Consider the following 20,507-nt stretch of genomic DNA (forward strand, 5'->3'; position numbering starts at 1 on the left):
ACTGCAAAGAATTTACAATCACAGTAAGATAAGAAAAAAGACAAGACCCTGAACAACAGATAAGTAAAGTAAGATAAAGCAAGTATTATTGATGAGAAGAGGGATTGCCTGAAGGTGTGAGTATAACAGAGGGATTCAGATGAGGAGTTAACCAACCCTCTAAGGGATAAGTATTAAATAAGGCTGTTGATTAATCACAGTTAACTAATGCGATTAGCTAAAAAAAAATAATTACAATTAATCACAGTTTTAATCTCACTGTTAAACAGAATACCAATTGAAATTTATTGAATATTTTGGATGTTTTTCTACATTTTCAAATATACTGATTTCTATTACAACACAGAATACAAAGTGTACAGTGCTCACTTATATTATAAGCAGCAAAGAGTCCTGTGGCACCTTATAGACTAACAGATGTATTGGAGCACGAGCTTCTGTGCGTGAATACCCACTTCGTCGGATGCATGCCGAAGTGGGTATTCAACCACGAAAGCTCATGCTCCAATACGTCTGTTAGTCTATAAGGTGCCACAGGACTCTTTGCTGCTTTTACAGATCCAGACTAACACGGCTACCCCTCTGATACTTGACTTGTATTATATGTGATCACAAATATTTGCACTGTAAAAATGATAAACAAAAGAAATTGTATTTTTCAATTCACCTCATACAAGTACTGTAGTGCAATCTCTTTATCATGAAAGTACAACTTAATTTTTTTTTGTTACATAATTGCACTCAAAAACAAAACAATGTAAAACCTTAGAGCCTACAAGTCCACTCGGTCATACTTCTTATTTAGCCAATCGCTAACATGAAAAAGATTGTTTACATTTACAGGAGATAATACTGCCCACTTCTTAATTACACTGTCACCTGAAAGTGAGAACAGGCGTTCGTATGACACTGTTGCAAGATATTTACGTGCCAGATGCGCTAAAGATTCATATGCCTATTGATGCTTCGGCAACCGTTCCAGAGGAAATGCTTCCATGTTGATGACACTCATTAAAAAAATAATGTGTTAATTAAATTTGTGACTGAACTCCTTGGGAAGAATTGTATGCCTCCTGATGTTTTACCCATATTCTGCCATATATTTAATGTTATAGCAGTCTCGGATGATGACTCAGCACGTTATTAATTTTAAGAACACTTCCATTGCAAAATTTGACAAAATGCAAAGAAGGTACCAATGTGAAATTTCTAAAGATAGCTACAGCACTCGGTCCAAAATTTAAGAATTTGAAGTGCCTTCCAAAATCTGAGAAGTATGAGGTGTGGAGCATGCTTTCAGAAGTCTTAAAAAAGCAACACTCCGATGCGGAAATTACAGAACCCGAACCACCAAAAAAGAAAATCAACCTTCTGGTAATGCCATCTGACTCAGATGATGAAAATGAACATGAGCCGGTCCACACTGCTTTGGACAGTTATTGAGCAGAACCTGTCATCAGCATGGACGCATGTCCTCTGGAATGGAGGCTGAAGCATGAAGGGACATGAATCTTTACTGCATCTGGCACGTAAATATCTTGCAACGTCGGCTACGAACAGTGCCATGCAAATATGTTCTTTCGGGTGACCCTGTAAACAAGAAGCGGGCAGCATTATCTTCTGCAAATGTAAACAAACTTGTTTGTCTGATGGATTGGCTGAACAAGAAGTAGGACTGATTGGATTTATAGGCTCTAAAGTTTTACATTGTTTTATTTTTGAATGCAGTTTTTTTTGTACATAATTCTACATTTGTAAGTTCAACTTTCATGATAAAGAGATTGCACTACAGTACTTGTATTAGGTAAATTGAAAAATACTGTCTTTTGTTTTTAACAGTGCAAATATTTGTAATAAAAAATAAGTATTAACAGAGCACTGTACCACTTTGTATTCTGTTTTGCAATTGAACTCAATATATTTGAAAATGTAGAAAACATTCAAAAATATTTAAATCAAAGGTATTCCATTATTATCAGCACAATTAATCGCGATTAATTTTTTTATTCACAATTACTGTTTTAAAATCACTTGACAGCCCTAGTATTATATATTAATTCTTTATACTTGTTTCTTATAATTATAGATAAACATATTACAACTCAAATTCTTCCTGTACGAAATTTGTCTTATGTCAATACAGTACAAAAACTGATTAGCTGATATACATATTTAGCTGTGAAATATACATTTTTCAGAGGTTTTTATACACAGCATTTCCTACTGTTTGAAATATTCTGATAGTGGGTTGGTTTCTGTATGGCTCATCTGCTGCTGCAATGCACAGGCATAAGAGGTCATGCTCAGCAACATCCTTTGTCCTTAATATTAATTTAATATGGCTTTTTTTTTAAGGTGACTGGTTTTGTTCTTTCTCTAGACAAGTTTACTACTAATAAACTTGAACTGCATCAATCAGATTTACATTAGACTTTATAAAGCAATTACATATTTTACCAAGTTTGCATTTGTTTTTAATTTTATTAGTAAACATACAGTGGTTGGTCTTACAGAAACTCTCTGAAACATGTAAAATTCATCCCATTACAGCCATTGATGTTCAGTTACTATCAATATATTTGGAGATTTTTGAAAAAAAATAAAATTAAGTTTTGAGTATATGTGGCCCGTTTTAAATTATGTAGAACTTTATTTATAAAGAAATAATCAATTTCAATATACAAATTTAAATTCAGCCATAGTTACGTTTCTCAAACCAGAGTATGAACAAATGCTTCACATCTAGAAATATTAATGGTTTCTTCATTAAACTCCACTTAAGATGGAACCCAAGATATATTGGTATATTGCCAAAACAGATGTGTATTATAACTGGGTTCCAGGCATTGAGATTATTTTTTTAAAAAGTATATTATTATACAAACACACTAAGGGCTCAAATTGCATACCCTTAATCACAAGTGGTCTTTAACTTTAATGAGACCACTTACACAAGTAAGAACTATTTACATGAGCACCCAGGTCCTAAATACAAGAGTATCTGCATTAAGGTAGAAGAATTTAAAATAATGAGGCAAAAAAATATGGAGGTCCAAAAATCAAGGGAACCATAGTTATTCATATCCACAACTTATTACTTTTATGTTAAGATGGAAGACTTTTTGAAAATTTGTTGATATGCTTATACAATCTCTGTCATACAAAACTGTTCCAGCAGCAGTTTGAGGACAATAAACCTTGACACACTCTCAATCTCAATGAGCATTTTCCTTGTGATGAAAGGGGGAAAATTTTATTAAGGTAAACATACTGGACAATGCTAATGAACATTATTGTGCACTCTGCGTAGTATTTTTTAAAAAATTGCTTTCAACTATTATCCTGGATTTTTTTAGTTTTTTTAAATATTGGTAAAGTGCACACAATTCATTGATGTATCCTTATTAGACCACTTTGAAACATATTTCTTTTGGGCACTATTTATTTAGCAACTAAAGAGATTTAGTTTGAACTTTTCCAAAATTTCACTTTTGGACAGAACTCAAGAGTGGAAAGAGAATGATTCACAAGTTCACAACCAGAAAAGAAGAGGGTTTTAAAATGCAAACAGTTTTTACCTTTAATTATAGTGGGCACAACAACACTTTCTATTTTATTTTCATGTAATATTTAATACATCACACACACACACACACACACACACACACACACACACTGAGCTAGTATCTTGAAATTTGGAACTCACATTCATTATAGACCAATGAGTAAAGGAAATTTCCAAATTTGATATTTGATCTCTTCCTTTTCTACCAGGAGACAGCAGAGGTCAATAGTCATGAATGTAAACTATTCAAGTACTCTTTTTAAAATACATACATACATACACACACAAACACCCCACAGCACACTAATCAATCTCTCCTGGGACTATATCCCACATTGCAAATCTCTGAGCAGTTTCGTATACTTACCATTTAAAAAGAAAAAGTTCATTTTTATGTAACTCATGGTAGTGTTCTTTTTCTGGTTTGGCTTTGCAGACAATACATTCAATATACAGTATGCAGTGTGTGAAAGTGAGTATATATAATGAAGACAGGAAAAAGAAATTTAAGTTCCTGATAGGCTAAGAATTTTTCTATTAAACAATTACATTTTCATAAACAAAGTAAAAGCACATCAGAAAATATTTTATCTTTATAATACAGAAATATCAGTCAATACTTGTATTTTACAAAATACTTAGCAAATATTAAAGTAAGTCTTGCAATTTTCTGTAAGTCTTAATGCAAAGGTATTTTTATTGTTACCTCTGAAGCCTCTGTACAAGCTGCGATACCATGGTATCTGAAATGCCTGGACAAGCCTCCTCAGCTAAATAAATAGCTTCTCTCAGTTCTTCTATGGACCCCATGTTGTCACCATATGCCTGACTTTTCTCTTTCAACTAAAAAAATGGCAAAACTACATTAACAATGTAATTATCTGACAAATATTTGAACATGTAATATTATGTGTTAATTTCTCTGTTTCCACAGAACTAGACTCCTGAAAATTAGTACATTCTTTTTTTTTTATCATTAAAAAGTCTAGCTAGAGAAACACACTATTTGTAATTAGAGATTTTTATCGCAGGTCACTAAAAGAGCAGTCTAAGCATTCACAAAAATAAGGTGTCCATGTGGGATGTGAAACCCCCAACCCAAGAAACCAAGGGTCATCTGAGGTCACCAGCAATTTTATTTTCCAGATTTTAGAAAGGTGCTGTTGCGTACAAAGTAAGAGTTAGTCTTACTAATTTTGTACTACACTTTGTACTTTCATAGCACCTTCCATGTGAGGATTTCACAGCACTTTAAAAAGTTAGTTCGCTGAGTATCTGTTACACAATAACTTTGAACATTGCAGCTGCCCAATTCTAAAATGTCAGTGAATGTTCTAGGTCTCACTGGACAGAATCCTATTTATTTTGGTTCAAATCAGAACACTGGAAAAAGCCTAGGTCAGAGGAAAATCAGGTCCCCCACACTCCCTGATGCTGCAGGAATGGAATCTGCTGCTGCCTACACATGAGAAGCAGCAGCTTAACTTGCTGCATTCGGAGTGTCTGTAGCTTGGATCCTAATAGGAATCAAAGAATCTTACAGGCAGAGTGTGTAAGGAGCTAAATGGGGATAAGAGTGGAGTAGCAGGGAACACATGAGGGAGAAAGGGAAGCAGGAGGGATGAGAGAGATGGGGCAGTGGTGATGGGGGGAAGCAGGGACCCAGAGGGGAGTGAGGAAGTGGACTTGCTCTTAAGGGGAAGAGAGGATGGCTAAGCAGAGACCCACAAGGAAATCAAGTGGCGAGGAGTGGTGGTGATGATGGGGGATGCAGGAATCCAGAGGCGGGGAGCCAGGTGTGTGGCTGTGAAAGCAGGAAACCAGAATAGGGAGAGTGGAAATTGGGGAGAGGAAAAAAGCAGGGCCCCAGAGGGATGGTAGAAATGGGATGGGGAAACTGCAGTTGTGGGAAAGAGGGAAAACACACACACACACACACACACACTCTCTCTCTCTCTCTGTCCCTGCCCCTGCCATGGGATGAAATACAGTCCATGACATGGGGGTGGGAAGAAGAGATGGGAACAGACAGAACCCCTGGCATGAGAGATAAGGGGAGGGGAGCAGCAGGGAACCCCTGAAATAGAGGGGCATAGGAGGGTGGCACACAGGGAACTTGTAGTGGGGAACAGAAGAATGGAAGGAGCCTCTGGAGTGTGCAATTCACTCAGCCTACAAGCATTGAACTCCCTAATAAATTTAAGACCCAACATCCCCATGAGGAAGGAAAATGCTATTCACCATTTTACAGATGAGGATGACAAGTTGACTCTCCGCTGAGTCTGAGTAAGCTCTGGTGCAGAGACCACTCTTCTGGGTAAGTATCTGCTCTACTGTGTTCAATAGGCTTGCTACGTGGCATGGAAACCTTCCAGGAGCCTCCTCAAGACCGGGGCTCCTTTGATTAGGAAAATACTTTTGGTGCCCTCTGTTTTTTCCACCCACAGGGGAAGGACAGTTGTAAAGATTGAAACATGGTTTAAAAGAAAATCTTGTCCTTATTCTACAGCAATGCTAGGGTAGGAAAGGACTGCTTAATGATATCAAATACAGTTCTATAGGTATTTTTTAAGTAACGGACTCTACATTATGTCTGTATTCCCCTTCAGATGTAAATATACTTATAAAAAAATTAAAGAACCATTCCACAGAATATCTGCATAAAATAGTTTGTTAGATTCCAGTACAAGTTCAGCATTTATACTTCAGGGCTTTGAACCTTTTATACTCTCTTAGCCTAGTCCACCAAGCAGACATTGGGGAGAAGTGAGGAGCTGAATGCAGATTAGACAAAAAGACCCAATAATAGGAAAAACTGGTGCACTGCAGTCCAAGCAGTAACACACACCTCCCCTCTTTATTGAATTGTCTCCCAGCTTTATTTCTCTCCTCATTCTCTTCAGTTAGTGTAAGTGATGTGGTTGCTCTGCACAAATGAGCATTGCTGTAAACAAACTAGGAAAGAAACAGAAGAAACAGATGAGACACCAATAAACCAGAATGCTACTGCTGGACCATAAGGAGAGTTAACCTATCAGTTACAGTATCCTTGGATATGCCATTCTCCAAAGAGACATATATATATATATAGATACTAGAAATAACTAAGTTTTCAGAGGCAGCTTACCTCCACAAATAAAGGAGATATAATTGCAGATAAACACTGAGACAAAGGACGCCTGGGGGTCTCTTTTTCCTTTAAGAGAAAAAAGAGTGACATCTGTAATAGAGTGAGCGCGATTAACATTTACATTGTATCTTCAAAATAACCCTAACTGAGCCTGAGCTATTTGATTTCTGAAAATGCATCCTCATTGCTTTCTATATTTGTTTCATAAAAAAACTAGTTCTAATACACTACATATAAACACAAAAATGGGTATGTAAACATGCACACATATGAACTAATTCATGTAGTACATTAAGTTTTAATATCTATCAAAGTATGTGTAAAGTGATTACATTATGTGTGGGTGTGAATTCAATATGAAGATTAATTAAAGAGTAGGATTTTGTATGACAAAAGTGCATTACATAACAATGTTTCTCCAAGAATGTACAGTGAAGCTTACTAAAAATGAGAAAGCAGCAAAGAATCCTGTGGCACCTTATAGACTAACAGACGTATTGGAGCATGAGCTTTCGTGGGTGAATACCCACTTCGTCGGATGCAAGCAGACGAAGTGAGTATTCACCCACGAAAGCTCATGCTCCAAAACGTCTGTTAGTCTCTAAGGTGCCACAGGATTCTTTGCTGCTTTTACAGATCCAGACTAACACGGCTACCCCTCTGATACTAAAAATGAGAAAAGTCTGATCCTACTCCCAATGTCTTGACACATGCAGGTACAAAATGCTAAGTGAACCATAATAAAACATTTAAAAACAACATCACACATATTTACAAAAATCAAACTTAAGAGTGAAGAAGTATTTCAGGATGAAATCATTTTGATAAGAGCTGTTCAATATAAGCAACAACTGTAATCTACATAATTTAAAAGACTGCAGATTTTTAAGTATTTAAACTGTCAATGGAGTATCTTAAGTGAAACAAAATTTGAAAAAATGTTGCATGACTGAACTAGATTAGCATGTTTAGATGTATATCTTTCTAGTATTGCTTTTAGCATTAAACATTAATACAGTACCTTATTGCTTTCTAGTTCCTGTGGCTGGGCTGCTCCATTCTCTACATTCTTGGGGTCTTTTTCTCTGATTGTAAAGATCCAGTCCCCCGAATCACGACCACCTGTGGCCTGGCCATCAGTTTCACTTTAAAAAAAATACTAAGACATTTCAGAATTTTTCCTTTACTGCGTTAGTAATATTGATTTAGTAATGCCAAAAAAAGCTTAAAACCTTCAGATTTGAGAGTGAATTTAGAACACCATCCTTCTCAGGCCAGTGAAAAGAAGGCATGTGGTAAGAATGATTAGGTTGGATCTTAAGTAAAGATTTTGTTTAAATATTGAAGATGTTTTTCTGTATATTAAATAAAGATTAAGGAGAAAGACATATGTTCATTTACTACCTCTGACAATGATTTCCCAAACTGTATGACACCAATGATATTACTTTTTAGCAGTATAACAGATGCCAGCAGAGGGCTCCAAATTACTGGAAAGTTGGCAAAGTTTTGGGAAAGTTTGAACACACAAATTCAGTCAGTGCTCGTTTAGCATTGTAGTAGGCTATGCAGAGAACCCAGATAAGAACAAAGTCAACGTCTTATTTATTTATTTAAATTTAAAATAATAAATATGCCTCTCTAATGGTCTAGATGCCCTAACATAATTATACAATCAATAAAATTAAATTAAACCTCAGCTGCATTAAAATCATCAGTTCCACAGTAACTCAGCCAACCACCAAGCCAATGCTCCCTTTAAGCTGCACAGCAGTCTGGTAATGGCTGCGCAACTCAGGTGGCTCCCAGCGCAACCAGCACGCTGCCTGCCAGGCCCTCTTGTTGGAACTCATGGTGGGTCCTCTCCGCACCACAGAAAGCCCGGGACCAGCAGAAAGGGTAAAGAGCTTAATATGGGGAGTGGCAGACACTCCCAGCCGGTAGGACCCACATAGGGTCCTGCTCTGCCTATTGGCCCAGGAGCTCCTTCTGGAACCCACAGAGGCTCCTCTCCTCTCCGCACCACAGAAAGCCTGAGAGCAGGGAGGGTAAGGAGTGGAGGGGGATGGAGCCCAGTCAGCCAGAATAGGGTCCCACTCCACCTGCCAGGCCCTCCTGCTGCAACACTTGGCAGCTCCTCTCAGCCTGGCAGGGAGCTATAGTGCAGGGAGAGGGGGCCTGTGCAGTTGCTGCTGATGGGGTAGGGGTACCCAGTCCGTACTCTCCTACATGCTCCAGGCTGTGAAGGTAAATCCCTCCTGGGGGAGGGAGAGGAGAGAAAAGAAGTGGGATTGGATCTGGGGCAGAGAGGGAGGGGAGCAGGGCTCGAGCCAGCAGAGATGGGTAATGAGTGGTTGTGGGGAGGCAGAGAACTAGGGGAGTTCCACCAGTCTTGCAATTGGGAGCCAGGAGTTAGAATCCTGCACAGATGATATCTTTGGGGAATTCTAAGATACTTATATTGGTGCCATAAGAAAACATATTGATTTCAATAGTTTGCATGGTCATAAGTCTTGTTACTCAGTACAGCACAGGAATATAAGATACATTTAAAGTAACTTGGTGTGATCTTAAACCTCTTCAACCCAATATTTAACAGAATGGAAGATGCCGTGACTAATTACAAACTAGGCAATTTAAATGAATAAATTGGAGAGACAAAGGCCTATCTAAACATGATGAAAATATGATATGCACAACTCAATACAAAAGAAATCTAGAGGAAATGTTGCTCCTGCCTCTTAGTCATCTGGGAAACACATCCTCAGCCTTTTCTAAAAACTGTCTCAAAACAGATATATTTTGCAGCATGCCCCCAAAGTTGCCAAATTAGGCAATTTTTGGACCAAGGCAGGGAGCAAGTTCCAGAGTCTCAAAGCCCTCCCAGAGAAAGGCTTTCCAGCTGCTCTCTCATAATGAGGGGATCTAGCTTCAGTGCTTCTGCTGATTACAGTTGTGGCAATATAGCATGGGAAAAGAGGCACTCTCTTATTTAGGATTTTATAGTTCATAAACACCTTAAACTCTACCCAGAGACCAATGGGCAGACAGTGCAGACCCTGCCATAGTGCCTTCAAGGGGTCCAGAAGCCCTTTATTTCTCAGAAAGGCAATGCGTGCTGGGCTCATTGCAGAAAAAAACCTCAAAGAGTTTGTGTAATTTCTCTGCAATGTCAGAGATTTCAATCTCCAGTGTGTCTACTATCCTCAAAAAGAGGTACTGAAAGGCCTTAAAATCATTTGGTGCTGATGTCAGGCAGGGCCAGCTCCAGCGTTTTTGCCGCCCCAAGCGGTGGGGAAAAAAAAAAGCTGCGATCGGCGATACTTCAGCGGCAGCTTTACCACCGCCACTTCTTCGGCAGCAATTCGGTGACTTAGGGATCCGCCGCTGAATTGCCGCCAAATACCCGGACACATGCTGCCCCTTTCCATTGGCCGCCCCAAGCACCTGCTTGCTGCGCTGGTGCCTGGAGCCAGCCCTGATGCCAGGGCCAAGGCAGATGCCTCCTCCTAGACTTCTTTAGGAGGTTAAGTGGATCACTGGTGTCTCTGGACCTCGGATCCCTGCTCCTCCTGACAGTTGTATGTCTGGGGTCTCACCAGTGATGCTGTGGAAGAGGGTTATCTTCTCCTCTTCGGGGGTTGCACAACTCCTTAGAGCCGTAGCCTGTTTTCCACAAGTAGTCCCAAAAGGGCCACAGTGGCATCCCAAAAGGCCACAGAGGGGATGGCCAGTATTTGGACTGCAGTTTACCCCTTGCGGAGAGGGACTAGACCAAAGGCTACAGTGGGCCACAGCAGCAAGTGGATGAACTAGAGACAGCCAATTCCCCCAGAAGGGGGGGAGAAAGCAGAGTGGGGCACAGCCATGCCCAGAAGAGGATGCCGTGGTCCAGGAAGCAACGCGGGTCTTAGAGGTGGAGCAGAAGTGATGGCGGTGAGACACCACTAGAGGAAGGCGCACCAGCAACCAAGAGCTAATTCTCAGCACGACCACCAGGAGGCGCCGAGGTGGTGAGTCCCACCCTGTCACTGCCCATGAGGAAATTTTGTTTTCAGAATAGGGTTTGAATAGTATGCAGTAAATGAGACATGGAACCACACATTGAACAATAAGAAAAAAACAAGATATTGAACAGGTCAGAGAACCACAAACACAGTTACATGTGGGAAAGAGAAGACTGTTCATGACCATTACAAGATATTGTATCCTTGCTTTGCACTGTTCATGTTTTTCAAATAAGGTATTAATACACATTGCTTCAAAGCTGTTAACAGTGACATGACAAATCTGCTGCCACCTTGCTCTATCGTGGGCTGTTGCTTTCCAGTTGCTATGGTCAACCTGACATGCTTTCAAGTTTGATTTCAGTGTGACTTTATATTGTTTGTACTGGCCTCCATGAGAAAGGTGTTTGTAGCTGACCATCAAATATAGCCTTGAGTATTCTCAAGTCAGCCATGCCAACGAGATGCCCAGCTGAACTTTCATGAGCATGCTCTGAATGCCAGATATCCAACGATTAAGGACTTTGGTATTGAGAATCCTACCAAACATTTGACCATGCAGACAGACTGAAGACATTTTCATTTACACTGAACAAGATGCGAGAAAGTGTACAGTATCGAAAAATCCTGCACTCGCAGAGAGATTGACTAAATGATTTCACTTTGATATTTTTATTCTCTTTATAAAATCTTGAATACAATTAGCTTTTTCAGTATATATTTGTTTAGAAGTACCCATCAAATGGCAGAATTTCTCAACTCAAATTACCTGTTACCTATTATCTTCTCCTTTCCACCAATCACAAAAAGGAGGAAGGCACTAGTAGTACACCTCTACCTCGATATAACGCTGTCCTCGGGAGCCAAAAAATCTTACCGCATTATAGGTGAAACTATGTTATATCAAACTTGATTTGATCTGCTGGCGCGCGCAGCCCCCTCCCCCCCGCAGAGCACTGTTTTACCGCGTTATATCCAAATTTGTGTTATATCGGGTGTCGTTACATCAGGGTAGAGGTGTACTTTATTCTGTTCAGGTTCTTATACTATGTTCATCATAACAGCACCTGAACATCTTCGCAGTAGTACTTGTAGAAAATTTATACTCCATGAGTTCCCCTCTAACATCTTTCGTGGCTTCAGTGGATGTACCTGCAGTGCCACCAGGAGCAACTATTAATACTCTCTGTTCATGAGCTGAGCCAACCCAATTTTCTCCAGTTCTCCCTAGGGAAAGGAAGTCCCACCAAAAGGCATACTTCCTGAAGGCATTTCTAAAAGTTAAGACAACAGAAAATGATCCCCCTCCTTCTCTTTCTATGCCTCAGAGTGAAGAAGCAGATTTCCCTTCACCATCATGACCTTAAGTATATCAATTCCTACAGCCCTAATGACCTTGTTGCCAATATTTGGAAGCCTTAATTGTGAACGGTCCATACATTAAAACTGAGCATCCATCGAAATAACATCTGGGGAAATGCAAACCATGTCCCAAAGATCCCTAACAAATCATTCAGCAAAACCAAGAAAGATCAGACTTGATATTCCTACTATTGCTAAGATAAGAAATAAACAGAACAACACCCCTCCCCCTTTTTAAATTTACTTTTAGGACCTCTTTAGACAAGATCATCAAAGAAGCATAAGAGAGCAAACCCTAATTTTTTCTCCTTTACAAGTCCCGTTTCTCTCTAGACTTCTTGGTTTCTTCTTGATTTTTAAAACACCAGAAATTTACTTGCACATTCTTTAGCTTTCAGTTGCTGATACGTACTCTCAATCTTAACTTCAGGTTAAGAGAGTTGGTTTAATTTAGTCATGAAGATAATTTATTTTTTGTACTTTCTAGTATGACAGAAAAGAGTGTGTGCTGAGCACTGTATGACTGAAACTAACAGTTTGAGATGCCAGAGCAGATGAAGCAAACTGTTTGCAGCATGAAATATTACAAAACACATCCTTCCTCAACAAAAAAATTAGATATTTTATAATTAGTCTTCTTTCACCCTTCTGGGCTTGAAAGCCCTCAAAACATTTCAATTAAGTTTTTAACTTCACATGCCTGGTGAGCCCAACATTTTTTAAATAAAGACAAGATGATACACAACTACTTGAGAAAATTCTCCTCCTCTATTCCTGTGTTTACAATTACGTTATAGATTCAACAAAAACTTACGCATCCGATTCTTCAGAACTGGAGTCATCATGGCTCTGTTCAGACTTCCACCTCTTGTGCCTATCAATGAGTTCTGCCAGGTAGGATGTTTTCTTTGCATTTCGTATTATGAATTTGTGTTTCAAGAGCTCCTTTGCTGTTGGTCTCTTAAAAATAAAAATTAATTGTAAGCTACAGTAACTTTTTTTCTCTATATTTGAAACAGTTGAGATGATTCACATATCGTGATTTGAAAAACGAGAGAGGAAAACTATGACAAATAATATAATCAGAAACTTTGATGGCTTAATACTAAACACAGAAACATAGAAATGTAAGGTGGCAGGGACCTAAAGAGGTTATCTAGTCCAGACCAGCACCAAGCATACCTACAACCATTCCTGACATGAGTTTGTCTAATCTGTTCTTCAAAACATCTAATGACAGGGTTGAAGCTTATTTCAGTGCTTAACTATTCTTAAAGTTAGAAAGTTTTTCCTAATATCTAACCTATACCTCCTTTACAAGCTAATTACTTCTTGTCCTACCTTCACAACAACTGATCACCAGCAGTGCAAGTAGGCCGGCACGCCGTGCCAGCAAGCTATTTATAGCTGGTATGGTGTACCAGAAAGACACAGCAGCAGCCCTGCTGGAGGAGAGGGCTGGGGGTTCTGCTCCTTTCCCCGTTGGGAGGGGCAGTGGGGAAAGGAGCAGAATGCCAGCAGCTCCTCCAGCTGCTGCCCCCAACTCTGGCCTTGCCCTCCACCCCCCCCCCCCCCACCAGCCCTGTCTCCAGAGTTCTGCTCCTTTCCCTGCTGCCCCTCCCATCCACATATCTGATGCTGTTTCCCATACTTCATCTGTGAGTGCGTCAACTCTGGCTCAGGTAAAGCCGCCAGAGGAGCTGGGGGCTGGGAGTTTTACTCCTTTCCCCACTGGCAGGGGCAGCAGTGGGGAAAGGAGCAGAATGCCAGCAGCTCCTCCGGTGGCTGTACCTGAGCCAGAGTTGATACACTCACAGATGAAGTCTGGGAAACAGCATCAGATATGTGGATGCCAACCTATGACCCAGTAGCACCAGATACATCTGCATCATCACAATAAAGTTTGATTTTATCCTGAACACTAGCAATCACATTGACAGAAATCTGTCCTTGAGAAAGCTAGGCTCTCTCTGAATCAGAGTCAATTAGGACTTCTATGAACTCCATCATCTGTGATGGGATAAGACAATTTTTCATAGTTCATGAGAAGACCCTGCTGCTAGAGGGAATATTCTAGACTTGCTGCCAACTTCTCCTGGGTTCTGTCACATATCAGTCAATTGTCCAGGCAGGGTAAATGTGTAAGAAGGGTGTCTTCTGCCTTAGTTGGGGTTGATATACGTAAGGCTTCTTTTAGGAGTTGGTTTATAAATTCCCAGGGACTTTAAGGTAACCCTTGAGGGAAAGGTGCGCTTCATCTGTTCTCTGGCTGAAGAGGACAATTCCGTCAAAAGGCAAGTCCTCTGTCATGACCAGTATGCCATGTGGTAATCTCAATGCCCACAGCCATGAGACCCATCTCATACTAGTGGCCTTTGCCATCAACGCTGCAGCCATACAGGAACCAGAGTAATCAGCACCAAACTATTGCTGCCAAGGTAATCTGTGCCAGGACTGTTGATGTGGAGACTGTCGGTCCAGCTGGGGACTTTGCCAGTGTTGAGATGGCCGGAATCTACATTGTTGGTGCGAACTCTGCCAGTGCTTTTTTCACCATTCCACGGTCTGATCCCAGAGTGTGATGAGTGCTCAAGGGAGTGCTGGCTGACGCTAGTTGATGCTGATTCTAACAGTCACTTCTGGGTCCGAAGTGACCCGCATGAACTGCTCAAATAAATGCATCTTGTGCATAGCATCCCTGGACTTACTGTGCACGTCCTGGAGGAGAAGGACTTGCATGCAAAGATCTGGCTTAACCAAGATGTGGCTCTCTCCTAGGCAGAAAAGGCACTGACTGTGTCAACCTTAACAAAGATCAACCCATTGCAGGACATGCAGAGTTTGAACTCAGAGTTTGGACTCCACCACAAGGTGTGCTGGTTGGTGTGAAGCACCAAACCTGGCTGAACGTGGAGGTGGGAAGGAGAGTTGTGGATCAAATACTTTTCTTCTTCTTCTTCAAATAGGTTGAAAAATCCTGGATTAAGGTCTCTGAAAACTAATCGGTCAGTCACTTGCTGGGTTCCATCTCACTGCCATACAGCAGTAAGAGGGAACTGGGAAGAACCATGGCCATTCCCCTGTTTATGCTCTCACACGGGAGTATGAGGTGGTACGGGGTGTACACACAGATATCGCAATTCAAAAAAATCCAATCTCAAGCACCAGGAGCATATATGTTCCTACAATGGGATCTACACAGACAACAACATCATCTGACTGACACGTCTATACTGACATATTCAAAGAAGAACACTCATCCAGTGAAACTGGGGTAATGTCTCTAGGGCTCGGAGATGCCTCAAAGAAAGTGTTGGGGTAAGTCAAAGATGAAGAATGAGGAAACAAGATAATAGGTGTTAACAGAACTACTGGGTCAACAGGGAACCACACAGCTTTGCACTATGAGAATTCAAGAACCATCAAAGTTAATACTGTCTATGAGAAAGAAAACTCACAGAGGCTATTAAAACACCTGTATCACAAAACACTAAAGTAGTCATCTTTAACATATTCTAGAAGAAACAGAGTACAAACTGCTTGGGGGCTTGAAGAAACAATATGAACACAAAGCAAAGGGGCTTTAGGGGAAAAAACAAGCAACCCAAGAAATCACAATGGAGTACTGGAGAACCTACCAGGAAGAAGGCAAAGTAACTAAACAGGATACACAGTACTGCCCTAAACAAAGCCAAAGCCCAAAGGACTGGCAAAGAGCTGAAGCCAGCCAAGATATCAGTTCTGACTCAAAGCTCCTTTGCTGAGTCACTGCCTATTGGTCTGTTTTTGTGAGTTATGGTAATTCCCCCCTTGTCACACTGGACGCACAGACGTAAGTGTTTGAAAATAGGCAATATGGCATATTCAGAGTAAAATCTTTACATTTCCAATACCTTCACTACAATCTAAATAAAGATAACAGGTCCACACATGACCCTTATTGTCCCTGCCACTAACTGGATAATTCAGCTGTCAAACAGATAAATAATTTTCCTTGACTATTTTCATGTAAGCAGTTTGTTCACAGGCTTGTTTCTACCACAAATGCAAGAGCCTTGTTAGACTTAATACAAGAGTTTAAACATGAGAAAAGATTCCATTATGAAAGAGATAAAACCAGACAGCACTGGGTAAGCAATAGGTTTCACTTTAATTAAAATGGTCAAACATTTTACTTGATCTGAGTTTTCACAAAATTGTGTTGAAAATAGTATCCCGATTTTCAAACTACTGCATCTGCTCCCATATGATCTCATCAATTTTTAGCAAAAATTAAATAGAATTTTCAGTATATCAACTTTAATAATCATTATCTTTGCCATTAATATTTTAGATTTTTTTATTTCAGAATTTTCTTTTGATTTAGTTACGTATCTACTCTACACTAATTTGAACTTTGGTTATTAACTTCTTGATACTTTCCTTCCCTGAATCTTACATTTAAAAAAAGATGCTTTCCTTTCTGAAATCATTTCAAGAACTTGATAATAATTCGCATTAGACCTGGGAAAAGGAGCATCTGAAGATCTCTCTCTCTCTCTCTCTCTCACTCACACACACACACACCCCCCATAGACTCGACCATTCCAAATCCAAAATTTGAGCTGATATATAGTGTCAGAATATTTTAGCTGATCTAAAAATTAGGAAAAAAAATCAAACCAAAGGCAGGTAAACTGGTAAATAAGGAAAGAAACTATTGCTGACTGACAAATAAAACCTTTACATTAAAAAAACAAAACAAAACACCTACTTTTCTGCCAAGATTTAACTAAATCAGATTTTCTCCAATATAATTTGCTCTGCACTGAGAGTCGACTATTCTGAACTTAAAAATAACATTCACATACAGTCCCAAATTTGAAAGTAAGCATATATATGTAAAAAAAAATTTGGCCAGTATTTTCCTAAATCATTTTACAATGACAACCGTTTAAACAAATATTTTCTTAACACTAAACTTCTGCTTTGTCCTACAGGGACCATTAGGAGGACAAGTTAGTGACTCCACTGTTAAAGATAAACATAGGTACTCTGCAGTACAAATTTAGTCAGGGGGCTCCCTAGACAAACACCCCTTTCTCCACACACAAATTACCTGCTTTTAATTAACAAAGTGCTCTGAACCACACATGCAAAGCTAGGTAGGCCTAGAAATTGCTTTGCAAATGGACTTGAGCATACTGGTGCAAATGTGGGGTCACTTGATCAAGGGATTTAAGAGAGACAACTCCTTCAAACACACAATGGACTTGAATGTTACATGGTTCTATGCAGTGCTACTGAGTGCAAGAACTCAAATGCAAAATGTGATGCGTTGTCATCCCCAGGGTGCAGTCTGGGAGCCATTGGAAGCACTGTGCCCCATAATAAATCAGTTGGATTGGCCTCCCTTACACCACTCTGCTGGTGACTCACCCAGCATCTCCAGGCCCTGTTATCATCCAACGCAATAGCAGGTGGCGCCACACCCGCAACTGAGTTACCTGAGTGCTTTACCTAAGCCACTTATGAACAAACAGGAGACACCAGCCAATTTCCCCAAGCTCCCCAGCCTTGCACCCCTACTCGAGTATAAACCCAGAATTATACGATCTTGCACTGCACAGGAATCTATACAGCGCAAGCTCATTAACATAGTTCGCTCCCGCCTCGCTCCGATGTGAGGAAGATATGGAACAAGCCTGTGTTAACCAAGCTGAGATTTTTCCCAAACATTTCACTCAAAACACACTGGTTAAGATAAAACATAAAACAAGTTTATTAACTACAGAAAGATAGATTTTAAGTGATTATAAGTAATAGATTACCTAGAAAATAAACAGAACACAGGCTAAGTCTAATATATTAGATAGATGGGGTTTGAATTAGCAATATCTCACCCTGACTGATGATACAAGCAGGTTTGCAGATTCTTAAGGCACAACCTGCATCTGCCTTGCAGCTTTGGTTCCCCTCCCCCGTTCCAAGTCCTTTGTCTTTCACAGCTTCTTTCAGGTGTTGAGTTGTGGGGCAGTGAAGAAAAATCATGACGTCACTCTCCATCTTATATAGTTTCTCTGTATGGCGGGAACCCTTTGTTCTAAACTAAATTCCCAGCCCAGTTTGTGGAAAAATACAGGTACCAAAATGGAGATTAGTATCATGTGATCTGGTCACATGCCCTTGCGTGTTCCTGGTAAGTCAGAGCAGCCATTATCCATAGGTTGTCTGCAGCATTGCCAGGAAGGCTCACCAGGTGGGGGATAAGCTTCTCCTAAGGCCCATTGTTTCTCTTAATGGCCCATTACCTTGAATAGGCCCTTCACAATCAGTCGTCTAGACTGGAAGCATCTTGCCTGGTGGCTGTCATCCAGTTGTAACCACATTTGAAATACAGATACATAGTCACTATTCATAACTTTAGATATAAAAAATGATACGTGCACACAAGTAGGATAATCATATTCAGCAAATCATAACTTTTTCACAGATAACTCACATGAAATATTTTGTACAAGATTCATCATAATTATGTCATAATCATATAATAATGATACCACTATGATGAATATGAGGTGCAATGTCACACAGACAACACTGAGAGGTTGAGCACCATGCCAATTTCAAGTCAGTTTTACCAAGTGTTCTAAAATTGAGACAATCAGATCTGTTTGAAATCTGGGGGTGTTTTGTTTTAGTAATCCTAACCTTGTTCTAATGTATATGGAATGGGACCTCTGCATTCTAAATTTTGGGAATTAAGCTCTCATGTTTTCAGAGGACAAACAGCACCGGGCAGAACTGAACACCTATAAAGTCTTCTGTGTGCAAATTTTACTCTAGTTGCAAGCCAATTTATATTGCACACAAATTATTGTAATGTCATACAATCAGTCTAAATGAATATTTAGTGTGCAGCAAGATGAGGTGTAAATCTACAGCGCATTAGCATGCAAGACACTAATTGTTCATGTGGACCCTCCTGTGCGCATGAAAACTTCCCTAGTATATTCTAATTTACTCCCATTTGCTGTACGGTAACAAGGTCCATATGGACACTTAGTGTGTGGCACATTAGTGCACTGTCAATATATACTCAAGCCTGAACATATTAAAAAAAAACATTCAAAGCATTGCAGGGAACAGAGATCTCGGCAATTCTGTGTTCAGGTGATATCACCAACTAGCACATGAGAAAAAGAACTAAGAGCTTGCCACGTAAGTTTTTCAGTTCACTTTTAAAGAAACAGCACTCTAGTACGTAGTAAAACATATTATAAAAAAAATGTTAGAAGTACTGTACTTTGAGGCTGTCAATTTAATTTATCTAAAAGTTTTCTTCACGGTGAAAGTCCTTTTTAGCATACCTGGACTCAAAAAAAAAAATCTCTACATTACGGCTATATTCCCAATTTAGGCCTTTTTGGAGGAATTCATACACATTTTAAATTACAAAATCTTTGTTGCTTTAGCTAGCAGTCAGTCATCACTATAAAATGTAAAAATGAATTTCCTTTTAAATCTTGTCCTGACTCCCCATGCAGTAGATTTCTATTCTAAAATCTCTTGATGTAAAAAGCTCCTTACAAGGAATTCATGCAAAACACTTAAATGCTTTACTCATGTTGATATTTGTATGAAAAACAGAATATATTTGTAAAACTCACGAAGCTTGGCTCCTTGTTCAAGCAGGCCTCAACAAATTCTTTGAGGGGTTTACTGTAGTTTCCTTCCAGTGTCGGTGGATTGTTCTTTGGGATGAGGAATAAAACCTTCATCGGATGCAATGCTGAATGCGGTGGCTTTCCTTTTGCAAGTTCTATGGCTGTTATGCCTAATGACCAGATATCTGCCTGTAACACAAACAATATTTATAGATATGGGGTAGAGGGCGGAGAAAGAGGAATGAGGAAGAAACAACTTATTTTACAACTTTCTTGCAAATTACTGCTTTCAAAAGCATGATTTATTTTTAACTACTGGTTACCTTGTACCCGCTTCCTCTATTCTGTGTCTCCTAGAAAAATGTAGTAGTTCGAACAAAATACAGAATTAACTCATCTTATGCTTCATTTACTGCATGAAAATATTATCTTGTTAAAAATGACTGGAGTCTGAACCTCTTCTCTGGAACTCCGGGCTTCTACTCTTCATATAAAATATACCTATTAGTCTCTTTTATTCAACAACCTACTGTATTCCAATGGAATTTTTAAGTATGGGACACAATAATTGAATAAACTTTCTAGAGAAGGCCAAGACTACTTTCACATGGCTCAATATGATTTTTTGAACAGTGCCCTTAAGGAAGCAATATACATATGTTATTTGCACCTGATTGACTAAGTATCACATTTGATTTGCATTTTATGTTGTAATTAATAAAACATCACTTTACAATCATCATGTTTATTTGATTAAAACTCCTATCCAAACCTGAGGCCACATACAAGGATTTAAA

General features: G+C 39.5%; 1 protein-coding gene across 5 annotated transcripts in view; it reads right to left on the reverse strand.

The window, feature by feature from the left end:
- STK24 (serine/threonine kinase 24) overlaps positions 1-20,507 on the reverse strand; it is a 102,415-nt gene that overhangs the window by 5,519 nt on the left and 76,389 nt on the right. For 2 of the 5 annotated variants that reach the window (XR_005583038.1, XM_039482428.1), the window contains exons 6-10: positions 19,714-19,899; positions 12,879-13,024; positions 7,717-7,840; positions 6,693-6,761; positions 4,272-4,408 (exon numbers count right to left, since the gene is read on the reverse strand). Coding sequence is in view for 3 of the 5 variants with exons in the window: in XM_039482428.1 (XP_039338362.1) it covers positions 4,272-4,408; positions 6,693-6,761; positions 7,717-7,840; positions 12,879-13,024; positions 19,714-19,899 (662 nt within the window). In the remaining 2 variants the exon portion in view is untranslated. Of the gene's footprint in view, positions 1-4,271; positions 4,426-6,416; positions 6,521-6,692; positions 6,762-7,716; positions 7,841-12,878; positions 13,025-19,713; positions 19,900-20,507 lie in introns of those variants that run through there. The other 3 variants (XR_005583040.1, XM_039482451.1, XM_039482443.1) reach the window with 3 other exon arrangements.

This window comes from Mauremys reevesii, linkage group 1 (genome assembly GCF_016161935.1).
Source record: "Mauremys reevesii isolate NIE-2019 linkage group 1, ASM1616193v1, whole genome shotgun sequence".
Lineage (NCBI taxonomy): Eukaryota > Metazoa > Chordata > Testudines > Geoemydidae > Mauremys > Mauremys reevesii.